Here is a 20,482-nt window from a genome sequence, read left to right as displayed (position 1 = left end):
ATTGATGAGAGGAACTTTATCATTTACCATGCTTAAATGCTCTTCTAAGAGATGTGGGAATGTGTACTTTTTCATTTTTACCACTTTTATCAAGAATACTATTTAACATAACCTAAAAGGCAGACATTTAGTAAGAATTATTAACCCACCATACTTTACCATATATTGAAAATATTAACCACAAATGCTAGACAATTTGATTTATAATTTGAAAAAATATATATAAAAGTTAATCCCCTTGCTTTAAAATATGTTCCATCTCAATCCTTTTAAAGGTAGAGCTAATTCTCTCCTGTTTACCCAGTAAAAACTAGGAGAGCTTATTAAAAGCATGCTCACTGAAAACAAATATTAAATGTGTCCTCTCCTAATCACAAATTAATGTGCAAAAGCCATTCTTTGGAGACTCCATTAAAATAAAAAACTGAGCCAAATAGTGAATCTAGCTTTTCCTTATATCGCCTAACTGACTTTCCATGGATAAGTTATCTGTTGTTTGTTGCATGGAAATGAAGCAACAACTTTGGACAGTTCAAAAATTTATATTTATCTCAGAGTTAGAAAGTTAGTAGAAAGATGTTACTACTGTGAACTAAAATAATTATATATATATATATATATATATATATATATATATATATATTAAACAAACAGCAATAAATTGGGAGTATAGGATTAAAGGATAATGAAGGGTAATTAAAGGAAAATAAAGATACAACCCAGTGATGGTTTACCTCTTACAGTTACAAAGCTGACCTTACATCCCACAAAGAAAGGTTCAATCAAGCTCAATGCTCCTTAAAGACTGGGTCTATATGTGTGTGTCACAGATTCAGAAGGGATCAAATGCTTCAGACTTGTTCAACCCTATCTTAGATCTATGGTGGCAACCACAACTAGTGGGGCTTTATTTATATGTTTCACTGTAGTGTACTGATTGGATAAACACTGAGTCCCATCCAAATTGGCTTTGCTCACACAAACAGAGCTTTTAAGTTGAGGGAAGAAAGCAGGTAAGCAAAAGAGGGATAAGAAACAGCAAAAGCTTTATTGAGTGAGCTAAACATACATGCTTTCACAAAAGTTAATGCATTAGTTAGTTCTATCCAGCTGCAGCAGAATCAGGCATTACCAGAAGATCCATGATCTCTAACACTCCTGGTTTTGCAAAGATGATGTGCAAAACTACCTGAGTCAGGATTTCTAAATTTTCTGAAGTTGCCATACAAAATGGTGACCCACAGATGAACCCACATGGATCTTTTGGTCACATCCAGTTCTGTTGCCTTCATAGATATCCGTCATTACACCGTGGAAAGGCACAGATTAGTTAAACATCCAGCAGGCAACCTTTCTGTGGTTGTCTTCTTTTTTGAAAGTTAGGAAATCGTTTTCTCATGGAGATGCCTTTTCTTTTTTATTAGAGTGAGACATGAATGTGAAAATAAATGTAATCTGCATACAGAGGGCTAGAAAACTGCATTAGAAAGACACTGAGAAACTCCAGTGTTCAATTTTTATTTTTAGCTGTCTTTGCGCTCCAATGAGACTATATTGATTTTCCCCCCTATTTTCTTACTACTAAATACTTTAAAAAATATTATAAAGGATTTAAACAGTTGTGAGAATCCTGTAAATTATGTATTACAAGTCCTGCTCTTATTTTCATATTTAGTTGGTTTCAAAAATTATCTAAAATTAGCATCAGGACTTAAATATTGATAAGAATGTTGCCTAGAATACTTTGCAAATATTGATAGGTTACGATTATTCTACCTGTGCCATTTACAAACAGTAAAGTAGTAAGATTTAAAAAGCATATTATTTTATACTTCTGAAAGGTAAATTATATTCACATTTTGCATTTTTAGAATATGCCTAACATATAAATGTACATCCTTTTAATGGATAAACATACAAGAAATTTGCTCACATTGTATATGTAAAATTATTAGTCTCTAAATACATAGTCTCAATAAACGCTGCAAACTTTTTCCTCTATCATGAAGTAAGAAAGTTAAACTTATTTATTTATTTTCCTTATATGAAAAGTATCAACATAGGAGCTTATCCCCTTTCCACCCCCAGGGGTCACATATTAAGCAGTTACAGAAAGAAGTACACTGTTTACTGTACCTTGCATAGAAGTACTATCATGAGAAGTTCCACTGTTTTGTATTTCAATATCTGGAATCCCAGTATCTGAAAGAAGTGACATTCAATATTAAGGTACATTTCTATTTTTCCTGATTCCATTTAAAGTGAAAACTCTGTTCACCACTGCTTTGGTCCTATAGATAACATGAGACTTTGCGTGGCATTTTGTTTTTGTTTTTTGTATGTCTATATGTTTTTAATGGTAGGAGGGAGAATTATAAACCATAGCTGAATTTTACAATTGGGCATATATTTCCAGGTATATAGTAAATACTTCTTTATTCATTTTACACTCTAAAGATAAAACTCAGGAAAATAATCTGTCCATAAAACCCCCTCAGACTATCAGGTAACATGCCCTGACTGTGGAATTTAAAAAAAAAATAATATAATTGCATAAGTAGAAGTGCCCCATCCTTATGGTATATTTTCCATTTGTAAAATGTGATAGATGATGAGATTATCTCTATGGTAAATGCACATGAACACCAAAACACAGGTTATTATTTGTGGTCTTTATTTAGTACTGGTCCTAGGGGCCAAGAGATACATGAATTGTTTCAAAAAAAGTTGAGAAAAAGAAACAAAGAGTTGGGTTTTTTATTTTCAATTTTAAATATGAAATGTGTTATCTAAAAGTTATTCATGTACATGAAGCATAGCTTAATATGGCCATTTCTATATATATACATTTGCTCAGACACCCTTGGGTAATGTGATAACAGATGCCCATATATCATCCATCAAGGATTGATGTGAGAAAGAAATGATTTGACTACAAGTTACCCATCATGCTGTAGAAACAGCTGCTTTTCCTTTATAACATTGAACACTGGAGCTAGAGTGGAATTCACATATGGGTGGATTTCAAAAACGTAAAAAGAGAAATGACAAACCTCCTCAGAACTACATGTTCAGAGCCTCAAATAATTAGAGTGCATAGAATATTGGCCCCATTGCTGGCTCCCACTGTCTAAGATGTTCCTCAGTATGAGATATTGATGTATTATTATTTATCGTCTCTCTTCTGAGTCTCAATGAGGCATGGCTGTCATGAGCTAATAATCTACCTCTGTATTTCTATCGATTGTGAGGACAATGATCCAAGACAGTCACAGTAAAAAGGGAACTGAACTTTTGGAAAGGTAAAAATACGATTGAACATTGTACAGTATTCTCTATTCATTCTTAGTATGGGACACTTGAAGCAACCCCCTTTTAGTTCATGTGTGTGTCATATTAGCTATGGAGTATGTGTATTCACGTGTATAATATTCTTAGGCTCATCCCTGTTATGCACACATATCAGTTAGATATACCAGCTGTTAACGTGCTCTGAAAGAAAAATTTGAATAGCCTATGAAATGAAATTACGTTGTGAGGTTTCATAATTTAAAATGGAATCAGAAAAGTTTCGAATTAATAGATTTCATGACAGAAGCACCTCTTCTCACAGGAGCTCCAGGAATTTACTTAGAACATTCATTTTCGACCAGGCACTCTTTAATCCCTCATCACTGATGCAATCTGCATTAAAGGAACCAGAATTCTAAAGCTCATTAAAAATAAGTACACCAAACATCAGCATGTTTTAACACGAATGGACCTAAAACGCTTACATTTTAAGTGCAGGGAAGTTATCAATATTACTTCTTCTGCAAAAAGCAGCAGGATTTCCTGTTCCTAGACTATTTATACCTCCCGGAATAGGGCTTATTTTGACAGATTTAACTAATGAACTAAAGCACTTGGCCTCAAATCGATTTTTTAATTACTGTATTCCTGGACAAAGCTTCTCCCTCCCTCACTCCTTCCCTCTTTCCTTTCCCTCTTCCCCTCTCCCTCTCCCCCTCTCCCTCCCTGGCTCTCTCTCTCTCTCTGCTTTATGTACCTTGAGTGTGAAGGTGCAGTACAGACAATACCTTTCAACATCCTCAATCCACTGTCACTAATAGTGGCTTGCTTAAGTGCTTGCTCCACTTGCTCCCTTCGCTTTGATTCAAATTCTAAGGCTTCTTGTAGTTTTCTCTTTGCTTTTTTCTCCTTCTTCAGGCGCTTTTGCATGGTAGCTAAAATATGGAAAGAGAAATAGTTTGCAAAGGCTTAGTCATTGAAATCAGTTTGCCGGTTTTGATGAATTATAAACCATAGATACAGATTCAGAGAGATATATAAATGTATGAGTCAACATAAGATTAGCTTCTTTTGATTACGATTATCATTAGACTTAACCAAAGAGTATTCAATCACGCAACCAACTTATTTTTGCTTTCACATCTCCAGTAAGTATGCTCTATAATACACATGTATTTGTATGGTGGTGGTAGTAGTGGTGGAAGATTGTTTTCTACTTTGACTACAGGAATTTAGTGATAGCATGAAATATTTTATAAATTGATTAAGAAAAATATTCTTATTATTCATCAGGTTATTCCTATACATATTTCAAAACACAGAATATCTAAAGATATTTATTGAGTTTCAAAATATGGTATGTCTTTAAACACTCCCGAACATTCTATGAGGTCACCATCACTCTGATACCAAAACAAGACAAAGATGTCACAAAAAAGAAACAGGCCAATATCACTGATAAACATAGATGTAAAAGTCCTCAACAAAATACTAGCAAACAGGATCCAACAGCACATTAAAAGGATCATACACCATGTTCAAGTGGGGTTTATTCCAGGAATGCAAGGATTCTTCAATATATGGAAATCAATCAACGTGATACTAATGAATTGAAGAATAAAAACCATATGGTAATCTCAATAGTTGCAGAAAAAATTTTTGACAAAATTCAGCACCCATTTACGATAAAAACTCTCCAGAAAGTGGGCATAGAGGGAAGCTTCCTCAACATAATAAAATCAATATATGACAAACCCACAGCCAACTTCCTTCTCATTGGTGAAAAACTGAAAGCACTTCCTCTAAGATCAGGAACAACGCAAGGGTGCTCACTCCACCACTATTACTCAACATAGTTTTTGAAGTTTTAGCCACCGCAATCAGAGAAGGAAAAGAAATAAAAGGAATCCAAACGTGGAAAGAAGAAGTAAAACTGTCACTGCTTGCAGATGGCATGATACTATGCATAGAAAATCCTGAAGCTGCTACCAGAAAACTACTAGAGCAAATCAATGAATTTAGTAAAGTAGCAGGATACAAAATTAATGCACAGAAATCTCTTGCATTCCTATACACTAACAATGAAAAATCAGAAATAGAAATTAAGGAAACATTCCCATTTACCATTGCAATACAAAGAATAGAATACATAGGAATAAACCTACCTAAGGAGTCAAAAGACCTGTATGCAGAAAACTGTACAACACTGGTGAAAGAAATCAAAGACAATACAAATAGATGAAGAGATATACCATGCTCTTGGATTGGAAGAATCAACACTGTGAAAATGGCTATGGTACTGAAACCAATCTACAGATTCAATGCAATCCATATCAAATTACCAATGGCATTTTCACAGAACTAGAACAAATCTCACAATTTGTATGGAAACACAAAAGACCCTGAGGAGCCAATGGAACTGGAGGAATCAGGCTCCCTGACTTCAGACTATATGACAAGGCTACAGTAATCAAAACAGTATGGTACTGGCACAAAAACAGAAATATAGATCAATGGAAAAGGATAGAAAGCCCAGAGGTAAACCCACAGACATATGATCACCTTATCTTTGAAAAAAAGAGGCAAGAATATACAATGGAGGAATGACAGCCTCTTCAATAAGTGGTGCTGAGAAAACTGGACAGCTACATGTAAAAGAATGAAATTAAAACACTTCTTAACACCATACACAAAAATAAACTCAAAATGGATTAAAGACCTAAATGTAAGGCCAAACACTATCAAACTCTTTGAGGAAAACGCAGGCAGAACACTCTATGACATAAATCACAGCAAGATCCTTTCTGACCCTCCTCCTAGAGTAAGAGACAAAAATAAACAAATGGGACCTCATGAAACTTAAAAGCTTTTGCACAGCAAAGGAAAACATAAATAAGATGAAAAGACAACTCAGAATGGGAGAAAATATTTGCAAATGAAGCAACTGACAATGGATTAATCTCCAAAATAAACAAGAAGCTCATGCAGCTCAATATTGAGAAAACAAACAACCCAATCAAAAATGGGTGGAAGGCCTAAACAGACATTTCTCCAAAGAAGACATATGGATTGCCAACAAACACATGACAAGATGCTCAACATCACTAATCATTAGAGAAATACAAATCAAAACCACAATGAGGTATCCTCTCACACGAGTCAGAATGGCCATCATCAAAAAATCTAAAAACAGTAAATGCTGGGGAGGGTGTGGAGAAAAGGGAGCACTTCTGCAATGTTGGTGGGAATGTAAATTGATACAGTCACTATGGAGAACAGTATGGAGGTTTCTTAAAAAACTAAAAATAGAACTACCATGTGACCCAGCAATCCCACTCCTGGGCATATACCCTGAGAAAACCATAATTCAAAAAAAAAAAAAAAAAAAAAAAAAGGACACATGTACCACAATGTTCATCACAGCATTATTTACAATAGCCAGGAAATGGCAGCAACCTAAATGTCCATCGACAGATGACTGGATAAAGAAAATGTGACACATGTATACAGTGGAATATTACTCTGCCATAAAAAGGAACGAAATTGAGTTATTTGTAATGAGGTGGATTGATGTAGAGTCTGTCATACAGAGTGAGGTAAGTCAGAAAGAGAAAAACAAATACAGTATGCTAACGCATATATATGGAATCTAAAAAAACAGTACTGATGAACCTAGTGGCAGGGCAGGAATAAAGCCACAGATGTAGGCAACATACTTGAGGACACAGGGGGAGAAGTGGAAGCTGGGATGAAGTAAGAGAGTAGCACTGACATATATACACTACCAAATGTAAAATGGATGGGTAGTGGGAAGCTGCTGCATAGAACAAGGAGATCAGCTTACTGGTTTGTGATGACTTATAGGGGTTGGGATAGGGAGGGTGGGAGGGAGTCTCAAGAGAAAGGGGACATGGGGATATATGTATACATATAGCTGATTCACTTTGTTGTACAGCAGAAACTAACACAACATTGTAAAGCATTTATCTGCCAATAAAGATGAAAATAAAAAAGATGTATGGAAGAAAAAGAAAAAACATGGTATGTCTTTTAAAGCTTACAGTGTCAAGGGTCTCTTTATTTGAGATGTTACCAGTTTTTAGGGCAAATATCTATCTCTTTAAATATATGCACATATCATCAGACTCTGTCTCTCTCCATATATTTATATTTGAACCTATCTCTACATTTTAAAGAGAATAACTTTCAGCAATGATTATGTTAAGCAATCTGTAAAGGCACAACAACATTTCTTTCATAAACAGAAAAGGTGATGAAGAGGTAAAAACAATTATAACTCAAATCTCAAGGCCTTATGTCTTAACTAGAAACTTTAACTGCCCTAATGTATGATTGTTACTCTTCTCTGAAACCTTGAAATCTGTGATAATTTCTCAAACAGAATTGCTGGGCTCCAGCGATACAGTGGTTCATTGCAGGGTTCTAAGCAGACCGACCTTCACATTCTTCCTAAATTAGTTGTAAAAATTTAAGATATTGATATTAGGACAATAGAAAAATATTCAAGGAACATTAAACAAAATTATAAATTATATGACATTTAAAAAATCTTAAAATTATTCAAATACAATTAAAATATTTTGATTGCACTAAAGTGAATATGATGCTAATTTGAGTATCAGTTGTATTTATCTCACAGTTCAATGTCTTTTCATATAAATGACCTTCAGCAACTTGAAGAGAGTTATTTACTCATCTAAATTTATGTTCATTTAAGACAAAAATTCAGAGGACTAAGGTAGTCACAAGATGGAAATCTTGGAATAAAGACACCGAGAATATATGGTTTCTGTTATTTTTGCTAAAAGACTATTAAATAAAGTTAAGCATAAAAAACTTTTACTATCATAATTATACTTAATTATCATCATTCAAATAAAGCATTTAGTAAATTATTTAAATCAAAAACATAGATTTATTCAAATTAATGTATAGCAATGTCCTTGATAAGACAAAATTTTGCTTCTAGTAAAATTATTTATTCAAAAACATTCCATATGTTGATTCCCTTGAAATTTATGATTCCATATATTATAAACAATGCCACAGAATATTACATTAAAAATTATATAAAATAAACTATAATTTATTTAGGATGTACCATGTACTGAACATTTTTTCTAGGACTATATCTCATTTAAAACTTACAACAACTCAGCAAGGAAGATATTGTTACCTCCATTTTATAGATGAGGGAATTGAGTCCTTGAGAGGTCAAGAAATTTATTCAAGATCCCAGAACTAGTAGTTCTCATAGATTGAGGGCCAAAGATTTTATAGGTAGTTGTTTCAAAGCCTGGGGACCATATAGTTGGTCAAGAACCAAGACAGATGAGCTCCAAGCTCTCCTGTAGCTCTACCATTCTTTGTTTCTAAGTGTTTAAACTGCAAAGAATATTATAACATATGTTTAATTCAAGTAACACATTCTGGCTAGGAACAAAAAGGTAGTTAGAAGGAATATATAAGTGTGAAACAATGTTTTTGTTAAAAAAAATACTCATAGGGATTCTTACTATATACACAGTTTTATATATATATAGTTTACTATATACATATATATAGTTTTACATATGTTCTTTATATATGTATATATGTTGCTACTATTTTTTCTATAAACTTGGGGAGACATTACTTTTTAACTACAATATCAGTTTTCTCCATTTTTCTTTTCAATCATATGACTTTAGATAAAGAGTTCACCCTTTGTCCTAAAAAGTAGGTTTACTGGGTATGAGATATTTAGGCAACTAGAAAGGAATTTAAGTGATCATGCAGTCAACTATTGTAATAGATGATGATGCTGAGATTCATAGAGATGAAGCAGATAGTTTCTCTAAATCAATGAGGATAACAGAGTAGTTTCTTTTCATTATGCTAGTCATAAGATGTAAAATGTTAAAAACAGTGCTTAGCACATGGCAGACAATTGATAAGCATTAGCTAGTGATGGTAATAGTAGTAGTAGTAGTAGTAGTAGTGATGGTAGTAGTAGTAGTGACAGTAATGACAGTAGTAGTAATGATGATAGAATATTACTAGTGGTATTATTATATCATAATAATTGCTAAATTTATTAAATATAAATGCTTCATAGTAAATCTGATAATAGATACAGTATTACATCTACAATGTCTAAGACTTTTTAAAAGACAATAGTTATGATATCAATTATAAAGATAGACCTGAAGACTCTATAAGAAGTTAGTAAATAGAAATCGGTATGAGTAGATCCCTAAAAGTTAGAAGCCAATTTTACTATATGTAGTAGATTTTCCTAAGTCAATTTGTGAATGTTATTATATTTAACATATTTGGTACTTTCGTATAAATAATTTCCCTACTAAAGAAATGTGCTTTTATGACTCCTAATCATAATATATATTGCATCCCAAATATCAGAAATAAACTAATTTCTCAAAACTTTAAAAAGATAATTTAGCTTCTGTTTACTAGTATTTAATGACTTTGGCAAGATAAGAAGAGGTTTAATTCTTTTTAAATGTAATGACTGAATTTCCATTTTGAACTGAACTAGTAATTCTTAGGTCTTCAGGAAAATATACAGTAAAATTTCAATTTCTTGATGCAAATTTCAGAATATAATATGCTATATTAGAATAGTATATAGTTAGTGGATTTCACTCGACTAGAGTAATTCTTCCTAGTTTAGGGAGGCATTATCTGGGTTGTGAATTTTCTCTCCCTTTTTGCCTCTCATTCCCACTCTTTAACTCTTTTAATTGACTTTTGCTTTGTGATCATTCTACAGAAGAATAAGCTAAGAAGAGAAAGAAGCTGAAAAGCACAATAGTCACTTTTGCTGCTGTTTTGTATTTTATGGTAAATATAAGGAAGAGGTGAAAATTTTTGGTTAAAGTTTTGAATTTTCTCTGGTTTTGATACAAGCTAGTCTCATTATCCACATCTATAGATTATCAAATGCCTACCCATTGTTAGAAAGTTATTTCTATTTCTGGACAATATTTTCCATTCTCTCACTTTTGTCTCCATCCATACTTATGCTACCCTATTCAGCCCTCATCACCACGGCCTAGATGAGGGCAATCCACTTTTACATAGTTTCCTTGTTTGTAGTCTTACTCCAAGTCCCATCTAATCTAATTCCCAACACCGGAGTGGTCTATCTGATTGAAAGCAGACCAGATCACTCCACTGCTTATCTTTTAATAATTCCCATAACCTACAGGACAAAGTCTAAGCTAATCTTTTACATGATTAAAAATGGCCTTTATGGGTGGACCTTCAAGATAGCGGAAGAGTAAGATGTGGAGATCACCTTTCTCCCAAAAAATACATAAGAAATACATGTACATGTGGAACAACTCCTACAGAACACCTACTGAATGCTGGCAGAAGACCTCAGACTTCCCAAAAGACAAGAAACACCCCACGTACCTGGGTAGGGCAAAAGAAAAAAGAAAAAAACAGAGACAAAAGAATAAAGATGGGACCTGCACCACTGGGAGGGACCTGTGAAGGAGGAAAAGGTTCCACACACTAGGAAGCCCCTTCACTGGTGGAGAATAGGCGTGGCGGGGGGGAAGCTTCAGAGCCACAGAGGAGAGTGCAGCAACAGGGGTGCGGGGGGCAAAGCAGAGAGATTCCCGCACAGAGGATCGGTGCTGACTGGCACTCACCAGCCCAAGAGGTTTGTCTGCTTACACGCCAGGGTGGGCGGGGGCTGGGAGCTGAGGCTCGGACTTCTGTCGGAGCGCAGGGAGATGACTGGGGTTGGTGGCATGAACACAGCCTGGAGGGGTTTAGTGCACCACGGCTAGCCGGGAGGGAGTCTGGGGAAAAGTCTGGAACTGCCTAAGAGGGAAGAGACCTTTGTTTCCGGGTGCGTGAGGAGAGGGGATTCAGAGCACTGCCTAAACAAGCTCCAGAGATGGGCCCAAGTCGCAGCTATCAGCATGGACAACAGAGATGGGCATGAAACACTAAGGCTGCTGTTGCAGCCACCAAGAAACCTGTGTACAAACACAGGTCACCCTCCATACCACACCTCCCGGGAGCCTGTGCATCCTGCCACTGCCAGGGTCCTGTGATCCAGGGACAACTTCCCCAGGAGAACACACGGTGTGCCTCAGGCTGTTGCAATATCACACTGGCCTCTGCCACTGTAGGCTCGCCCCACATTCCGTACCCTTCCCTCGCCCTGGCCTGAGTGAACCAGAGCTCCCTAATCAGCTGTTCTTTTAAAATCATCCTTATGGAACAAAAAACAGATGCCCTTAAGTGACAGACACACAGAGGCGGGGCCAAATCCAAACCTGAACCCCAGGAGATGTGTGAACAAAGAAGAAAAGGGAAATCTCTCCCAGCAGCCTCAGGAGAACCGGATTAAATCTCCACAATCAACTTGATGTACCCTGCATCAGTGGAATACCTAAATAGAGAATAAATCATCCCAAAATTTATGCAGTGGACTTTGGGAGCAATGATATATATATTGTTTTCCTTTTTCACTTTTTGTGAGTGTGTATGTGCATGCTTCTTTGTGTGATTTTGTCTGTATAACTTTGTTTTTACATTTGTCCTAGAGATCTGTATGTCCCTTTTTTTGTTTGTTTTCTTTTGTTTATAGTATAGTTTTTAGTGCTTTTTATCATTGGTGGATTTGCTTTTTGGTTTGGCTGCTACTTTCTTTCTTATTTTTTTCTCTTTTTTTTACTTTTTAATTTTTTTTATGTTACTTTTTTCTTTCTTTCTTTCTTTTTTCTTAACTTTTCTTCTGAGCCATGTGGCTGACAGGGTCTTGGTGCTCTGGGCACAAAGGGACAGCCAAGGTCAGGACATTGGTCCACCAGAGACCTCCTACCTCCACATAATATCAAACGGCAGAAGCTCTCCCAGAGATCTACATCTCAATGCTAAGACCCAGATCCACTCAATGACCAGCAAGCTACAGTGCTGGACACCCTATGCCAAACAACCGGCAAGACAGGAACACAACCCCACCTATTAGCAGAGAGGCTGCCTAAAATCATAATAAGGACAGAGACACCCCAAAACACACCACCGGACACAGTCCTGCCCACCAGAAAGACAAGATCCAGCCTCATCCACCAGAAAACAGGCACTAAGCCCCTCCACTAGGAAGCCTGCACAACCCACTGAACCAACCTTAGCCACTGGAGGCAGACACCAAAAACAATGGGAACTACAAACCTGCAGTCAGTGAAAAGGAGACCCCAAACACAGTAAGTTAAGCAAAATGAGAAGACAGAAACACACAGCTGATGAAGGGGTAAAGTAAAAACCCACCAGATCAAACAAATGAAGAGGAAATAGGCAGTCTACTTGGAAAAGAATTCAGGGTAATGATAGTACAGATGATCAAAAGTCTTGGAAATAGAATGGAGAAAATAAAAGAAATATTTAACAAGGACCTAGAAGAACTAAAGAGCAAACAATGATGAACAACAGAATAAATGAAATTAAAAATTCTCTAGAAGAAATCAATAGCAGAAGAATTGAGGCAGAAGAACAGATAAGTGACCTGTAAGATAAACTATTGGAAATAACTACTGCAGAGCAGAATAAAGAAAAAAGAATGGAAAGAATTGAAGACAGTCTCAAAGTCATCTGGGACAATGTTACATGCACCAACATTTGAATTACATGGGTCCCAGAAGAAGAAGAGAAAAATAAATGGACTGAGAAAATATTTGAAGAGATTATAGATTAAAACTTCCCTAATATGGGAAGGAAATAGTCAATAAAGTCCAAGAAGCACAGAGAGTCTCATACAGCATAAATCCTAGGAGAAACATGCCAAGAAGCATATTAATCAACCTTTCAAAAATTAAATACAAGGAAAAAAGATTAAAAGCAGCAAGGGTAAAACAACAAATAACATACAAGGGAATCCCCATAAGGTTAAGAGCTGATCTTTCATCAGAAAGTCTGGAAGCCAAAAGGGAGTGGAAGGACATATTTAAAGTGATGAATGGGAAAAACCTACAACCAAGATTACTCTACCCACCAAGTATCATATTCAGATTTGATGGAGAAATTAAAACATTTATAGACAAGCAAAAGCTAACCTTACACCTAAAGCAATTAGAGAATGAACAAAACAAAACAAAACAAAAACAAAACAAAGTTAGAAGAAGGAAAGAAATCATAAAGATCAGATCAGAAATAAATGAAAAAGAAATGAAGGAAACAATAGCAAAGATCAATAAAACTAAAAGCTGGTTCTTTGAGAAGACTAAAACTATTGATAAACCATTAGCCAGACTCATCAGGAAAAAAAAGGGAGAAGACTCAAATCAATAGAATTAGAAATGGGAAAGGAGAAGTAACAACTGACACTCCAGAAATACAAAGGATCATGAGAGATTACTATAAGCAACTATATGCCAACAAAATGGACAACCTGGAAGAAATGGACAAATTCTTACAAAAGCACAACCTTCTGAGACTGAACATGGAAGAAATTGAAAATATAAACAGACTAATCACAAGCACTGAAATTGAGACTATGCTAAAATCTTCCAACAAACAAAAGCCCAGGACCAGGTGGCTTCACAGGCGAATTCTGTCAAACATTTAGAGAAGAGCTAATACCTATCCTTCTCAAACTCTTCCAAATATAGCAGAGGGAAGAAAACTCCCAAACTCATTCTATGAGGCCACCATCACCCTGATACCAAAACCAAACAACGATGTCGCAAAGAAAGAACACTACAGGCCAATATCACTGATGAATATAGATGCAAAAATCCTCAACAAAATACTAGCAAATAGAATCCAACAGCACATTAAAAGGATCATACACCATGATCAAGGGGGCTTTATCCCAGGAATGCAAGGATTAATCAATATATGCACATTAATCAATGTGATATACCACAGTAACAAATTGAAGGATAAAAGCCACATGATCATCTCAATACATGCAGAAAAAGCTTTCAACAAAATTTAACACCCTTTTATTATAAAAACCCTGCAGAAAGTAGACATGGAGGGAATTTACCTCAACATAATAAAGGCCATAGTTGACAAACCCACAGCCAACATCGTTCTAAATGGTGAAAAACTGAAACCATTCCCACTAAGATCAGGAACAAGAAAAGGTTGCCCACTCTCACCACTGTTATTCAACATACTTTTTGAAGTTTTAGCCACAGCAATCATAGAAGAAACAGATAAAAGGAATCCAAATTGGAAAATAAGTAAAACTGTCACTGTTTGCAGATGATATATTATACATAAAGAATCCTAAAGACGCTACCTGAAAACTACTAGAGGTAATCAGTGAATTTAGTAAAGTAGCAGGATACAAAATTAATGCACAGATATCTCTTGCATTCCTATACACTAATGATGAAAAATCTGAAAGAGAAATTAAGGAAACACTCCCATTTAATACTGCAACAAAAATAATAAAATACCTAGGAATAAAGCTACCTAAGGAGACAAAAACCTGTATGCAGAAACTATAAGAGACTGACACAAGAAATTAAAGATGATAAAAACTGAAGGAGAGATATACATTTTCTTGTATTGGAAGAATCAACATTGTGAAAATGACTCTACTACACAAAGCAATCTATAGATTCAATGCAATCCCTGTCAAGCTACTAATGGCATTTTCAAAAAACTAGAACAAAAAATTTCACAATTTGTATGGAAACACAAGAGACACTGAATAGTGAAAGCAATCTTGAGAAAAAAAGTGGCGCTTGAGTAATCAGGCTCCTTGACTTCAGACTATACTACAAAGCTACAGTAATCAAGACATTATGGTACTGGCTCAAAAACAGAAATATAGACAAATGGAACGGGATAGAAAGCCCAGGCATAAATCCACGCACATATGGTCACCTTATTTTTGATAAAGGAGGCAGAATATACAATGGAGGAAAGAGAGCCTCTTAAATAAGTTGTCCTGGGAAAACTGGACAGCTACATCTAAAAGAATGAAATTAGAACACTCCCTAACACTGTACACAAAAAGAATCTCAAAATGATTAAAGACCTAAATGTAAGGCCAGACACTAAAACTCTTAGGGGAAAACATAGGCAGAACACTCTATAACATAAATCACAGAAAGATCCTTTTTAACCCACCCCCTAGAGAAACGGAAATAAAAACAAAAATAAACAAATGGGACCTAACAAAACTTCCAAGCTTTTTCACAGCAAGGGAAACCATAAACAAGATGAAACAACAATGCTCAGAATGGAGAAAATATTTGAAAAAGATGCAACTGACAAAGGATTAATCTCCAAAATTTACAAGCAGCTCATGCAGCTCAATATCAGAAAAACAAACAACCTAATCCAAAAATGGGCAGAAGACCTAAATAGACATTTCTCCAAAGATATACAGATTTCCAACAAACACATGAAAGGATGTTCAGCATCACTAATCATTAGAGAAATGCAAATCAAAACTACAATGAGGTATCACCTCAGACCAATAAGAATGGTCATCATCAAAAAATCTACAAAAAATAAATTCTGGAGAGGGTGTGAAGAAAAGGGAACCCTCTTGCACTATTGGTGGGAATGTAAATTGATACAGCCACTATGGAGAACAGTATGGAAGTTTCTTAAAATACTAAAAATAGAACTACCATACCACCCAGCAATCCCAGTCCTGGGCATATACCCTGAGAAAACCATAATTTAAAAAGAATCATGTACCACTATGTTCATTGCAGCTCTATTTACGATAGCCAGGACATGGAAGCAACTTAAGTGTCCATTGACAGATGAGTGGATAAAGAAGATGTGGCACATATATACAATGGAGTATTACTCTGCCATAAAAAGAAACAAAACTGAGTTATTTGTAGTGAGGCAGATGGACCTAGAGTCTGTCATACAGAGTGAAGTAAGTCAGAAAGAGAAAAACAAATACCATATGCTAACACATATATATGGAGTCTAAAAAAAATGTTCTGAAGAACCTAGGTGCAGGACTGGAATACAGATGCAGACGTAGAGAATGAACTTGAGGACACGGAGAGGGGGAAGGGTAAGCTGGGACAAAGTGAGAGAGTGGCACTGACATATATACTACCAAAAGTAAAATAGGTAGCTAGTGGGAAGCAGCTACATAGCACAAGGAAATCAGCTTGGTGCTTTGTGACCACCTAGAGGGTTGGGATAGGGAGGGTGGGAGGAAGATGCAAGAGGGAGGAGATATGGGGATATATGCATATGTATAGCTTATTCACTTTGTTATAAACATAAACTAAACACCATTGTTAAACAATTATTCTCCAATAAAGATGTTAAAAAAAGAAAGTGGCCTTTATAATTTACCATCTACTTTTGTTATGCATTATTCCCCAACATTCACTTCATAAAACTCAAAGTCATGGTATTAATATACTGTATATATTTGACCATGTTTGAGGTTTCTTGCCTCCATGCCTATGTTCATTGTTCTAGAATGATCAGATCACTCATTTACTCTCATGCTTTTCTTGCCTTACTGATTCTTCAAGACTCAGGTTCAAGTGTCAGCATCAGAAAACCTTCTTTGACCATCAATTCCCCACCAAGCTGAGCTAACTACCCCCTCTCTATATAAACATATATGATGTACATCATTGTTCTTTCCACTTTGTCTTATAATTAGCTGGTTGGTTGTGCTAGTCCTCTGAAATGTAAATCTTTCAAGGACAGGGACTGAGTTTTATCTTCTAACACCAGAATCTAACATTGTTCTTGGCAAAGAGTAAGCATTTAATACATAAGGAATTGTTTATATATATATATATATATATATATATATATATATATCCAGGAGTGTTTTGTGAAATTTTGAGAGAACTAAGAATATTCATGTTTCCAAAAATGAAGTGTAGATCTTGTTCATTATGTTTAATTACAAAGAGAAATAGTGTAAACTTCTTACCTTGTGGACTGCACACAGTATTTGATTCTTAGCTTGTCATTTGTTTTCAGCAGTTCCTGGCTATCCCTGAGAATATTTCTATTACTGCTGAAAATATCTCCAACACAATCTTACCTTATTCATTTATATTGAACTTGTTAAACTTACTTCTGCTTTGAAGCTCAACTGCGAGTTGTCTTTCAAGGTTTTCTCTAATTTCTCTCTCTCTATAGAGCTCCATTCTCAGTTCCTTTTTTTCTTGTTGAGTCTGCTTCTCTTGGATGTGAGCATTATCCAAAGCCACTTTCAGTAGGCCCTGTCAAAATACAGCAAATGACATGCAGTTCATCTTATCTGTTTTAATTTCTCAAATATGAAATAATTTATGTAGGTGCTAATGTCTTGTATTACATTTATTTTGTTTATAGAAATATTGTTGACCTGAATGTTGGTCAACAGAGTCTCCACAGAGGACAGACTATCAGCAAAAATGAATGGTCCAGGGAATCCAGGAGGCAATGCCTGCCCAGGAGTCAATTGGATCTTGTCCAGGGGTGACTTCATCATTGGAATTTGAACGGGTACCTCTTCTGCAAGAAACAAAATTAATATCAGAAGGTTCATAAACTAACAGCTCAAAATTTTCACTATGTTTCCTTTATCTCTATAAAGATTTTGTTTCTAAAGCTAAATGATGGAAAACTCATAACTGGAATTTATACCTATTTCCCAGCTGCCTCTCATTTCTCAAAATAAATGTTTCAGTAAAGAATCAGTGAAAAATGAACCAACATTTACTGCTAATTGGCATAAAATTTGGAGAAACAAATTTGACATGCTTATTAATATATATAAATTAAATAATCAGATCACTTCCTGGTAAAACACTAATTGCTTTTTATTTTTTCTCTTTAAATCTATCTATATCTATCATCTCCATATTTTAACACCTTTATTGAAGTATAACTTACATATAATAAAATTCATCTATTTTAATTGTATGCATCGATGAGTTTTAGTAAATTTACAGAATCGTACAACCATTACCAAAAATCTATTTTAGAACACCTCAATCACCCCCAAAATACCCCTCATGCCCATTTACAATTAATCTCCTTTCCCATTCCCAGCTCCTGGCAACCACTAATCTACTTTTTGTCTCTATGGGATTGCCTTTTCTGGATATTTACATAAATAGATTCATATCATAAGTGATCTTTTGTGTTTGTCTTCTTTCACTTAGCATAATGTTTTTGAGGTTCATACATGTTGTGGCATGTATCAGTGTTTTTTTCCTTTTTATTGCTGAAAAGTTTTCTATTGCATGGATACATGACTGTCTGTTTAATCATTCACTAGTTTGGCATCTGGATTGTTTCCAGTGTTACCTTTTATTTTGAAGAATATTTCTTATGAAAAAAATAACCATCTATGTGTAAAACCACAAAGTGCATATTATCTCCCCTTATATTTTATATTAACTTCTCCCACACACTAATTACTTTCATGAGATTCCCTCTTAGCTTCATATGAAGAGACACCAATAGAATTTTTGTCTAATAAGATATTTCAGATTTGTTTTGCACAGATACATCTAATTACAAAAGGAATCTCCTCTTACTTTGAGAAGTTAACTACTTGGCTATATACTTGAATTCTGGTTGAAAATCTTTGTGAGATTTATGAACCAGATAGCAAAGTTTCCTCTGTAATTAGGAATTGGGGCCTTTTTGATATATGTAAAGATAAACTGCTACAGAGGTAATCTTGGAATGTAGCCAAACAAACCCTGGCATTCTTAAATGGCTTCAATAGCAGTGCACAATGAGTTGATCACAGCACCTCAAACAAAATTACTCTACTCACCAGTAACTGAGCACAAGCAATGTTTGAAAATATGTATCTCTCTGGTCATAAAAATTTTCAGCGACCCCATATATTTTGAGACTCATTCAGGAAAAAATTAGGCTTGAATCTAGACCTAACCAATTTTCACATGGTTTGAAAACAAAAATCTAGCTATTGGTCTAGTCTTTGTAGGGATAGGAATATGGATTTGTCATACAGTTAGAACTCATTTTTCAATTGCAAGCAGCCTATATATTTAGTGAGCAGAGTCTTGAGCCCTATTGATTTCACAGCCATCATGGTCTGCTGTGGGATTTCTTTTGTGGGAAGCTGTGGCATACAATTGCTGGAACTTCTGTGAGATTACTTAATGGGATAGCGTTATCTCTGAATGAAATACTCTTGATAGAGATCACCTTTACAATTTCTAATTTTCTAAAACCTATAGGGATAAAAATGCTAATGATTATTTTAGAGAATCAATGGTTTCACCTTATTTGAATACAAAATGTATTTGTTTATCAGTTTTAAAGAATTCAATAGTATGCAAAAAATAGCCTGCTAATTTTCTTTTAGCACAGGAAACTATAATGAACGTATTCCCAGGAATTGTTTTTTAGTACAACTTACAAATAATATTTTGATCATAAATGCAACTTGCTTGTAAAATTAACCCTAACCTCTTATAGAACATGTCTTCCTTCCTTCCTTCCTTCCTTCCTTCCTTCCTTCCTTCCTTCCTTCCTTCCTCCCTCCCTCCCTCCTTCCTTCCTTTCCTTCTTTGTCAGTAGTAGTTTTGGAAGAGGCAAAGTATTCCAGAGGGAGTGAGTACATGTTCTGTGATCTATTTCAAGTACAAGGTTTGAACATTTGGAAATATCTCATTAAAAATATAAGTTCTAAAATATGTCTTAGGCAGCAGCTCTAATGTCTCTAAGGGATATTTCTCAACAGCTAACGAAGCAATATTTTGCTTTATTTGTGTTACTTGAAGTCTGTATTTAGCTAGTATTTTGTCTTCTGCACATGAGTGCATTAAGTGGATAGGTAGAATGACTTCATTTTGATCTATCAATATTAATAATAATTGGGGAGGTTCAACATCTTTATATTTATGTTTATAAATCTTAAAGATGAATTTATATAGCCTGGAAGATCTATTTTTACAAAATAAACCACCACAAAGTGAGAACATTGACTTCTTGCTGATTCCGAGATAATATAATGATTCTCTTGAATAAATATTTTGCATTATGGGAGACTTCTTAAAATTATGGATTCTTTGTCATGTATCACTCTACACACACATGTAACCTCAGTGATCAGGGTATTCTACAAACAAAATACCTGAAAACGAAAGCAATATGTTAGGTATGCATAAAACAAAATTGGAACTACATTAAAATCATCTGAAGTCTTCTATATGGAGATGAATGA

General features: G+C 35.0%; 1 protein-coding gene across 2 annotated transcripts in view; it reads right to left on the bottom strand.

Moving 5' to 3' along the window:
- Window positions 1-20,482, bottom strand: part of DACH2 (dachshund family transcription factor 2) — a 654,283-nt gene that overhangs the window by 14,487 nt on the left and 619,314 nt on the right. For both annotated transcript variants that reach the window (XM_032619764.1, XM_032619765.1), the window contains 4 exons: window positions 17,639-17,787; window positions 17,366-17,513; window positions 4,080-4,226; window positions 2,137-2,202 (listed from right to left, as the gene is read on the bottom strand). In XM_032619764.1, coding sequence (XP_032475655.1) covers window positions 2,137-2,202; window positions 4,080-4,226; window positions 17,366-17,513; window positions 17,639-17,787 — 510 coding nt within the window. The remainder of the gene's footprint in view (window positions 1-2,136; window positions 2,203-4,079; window positions 4,227-17,365; window positions 17,514-17,638; window positions 17,788-20,482) is intronic.

Source organism: Phocoena sinus, chromosome X (genome assembly GCF_008692025.1).
Source record: "Phocoena sinus isolate mPhoSin1 chromosome X, mPhoSin1.pri, whole genome shotgun sequence".
Taxonomy (NCBI): domain Eukaryota; kingdom Metazoa; phylum Chordata; class Mammalia; order Artiodactyla; family Phocoenidae; genus Phocoena; species Phocoena sinus.
Note: the sequence above shows the minus strand (reverse complement) of the source record. Positions and strands in the feature narration are given on the sequence as shown.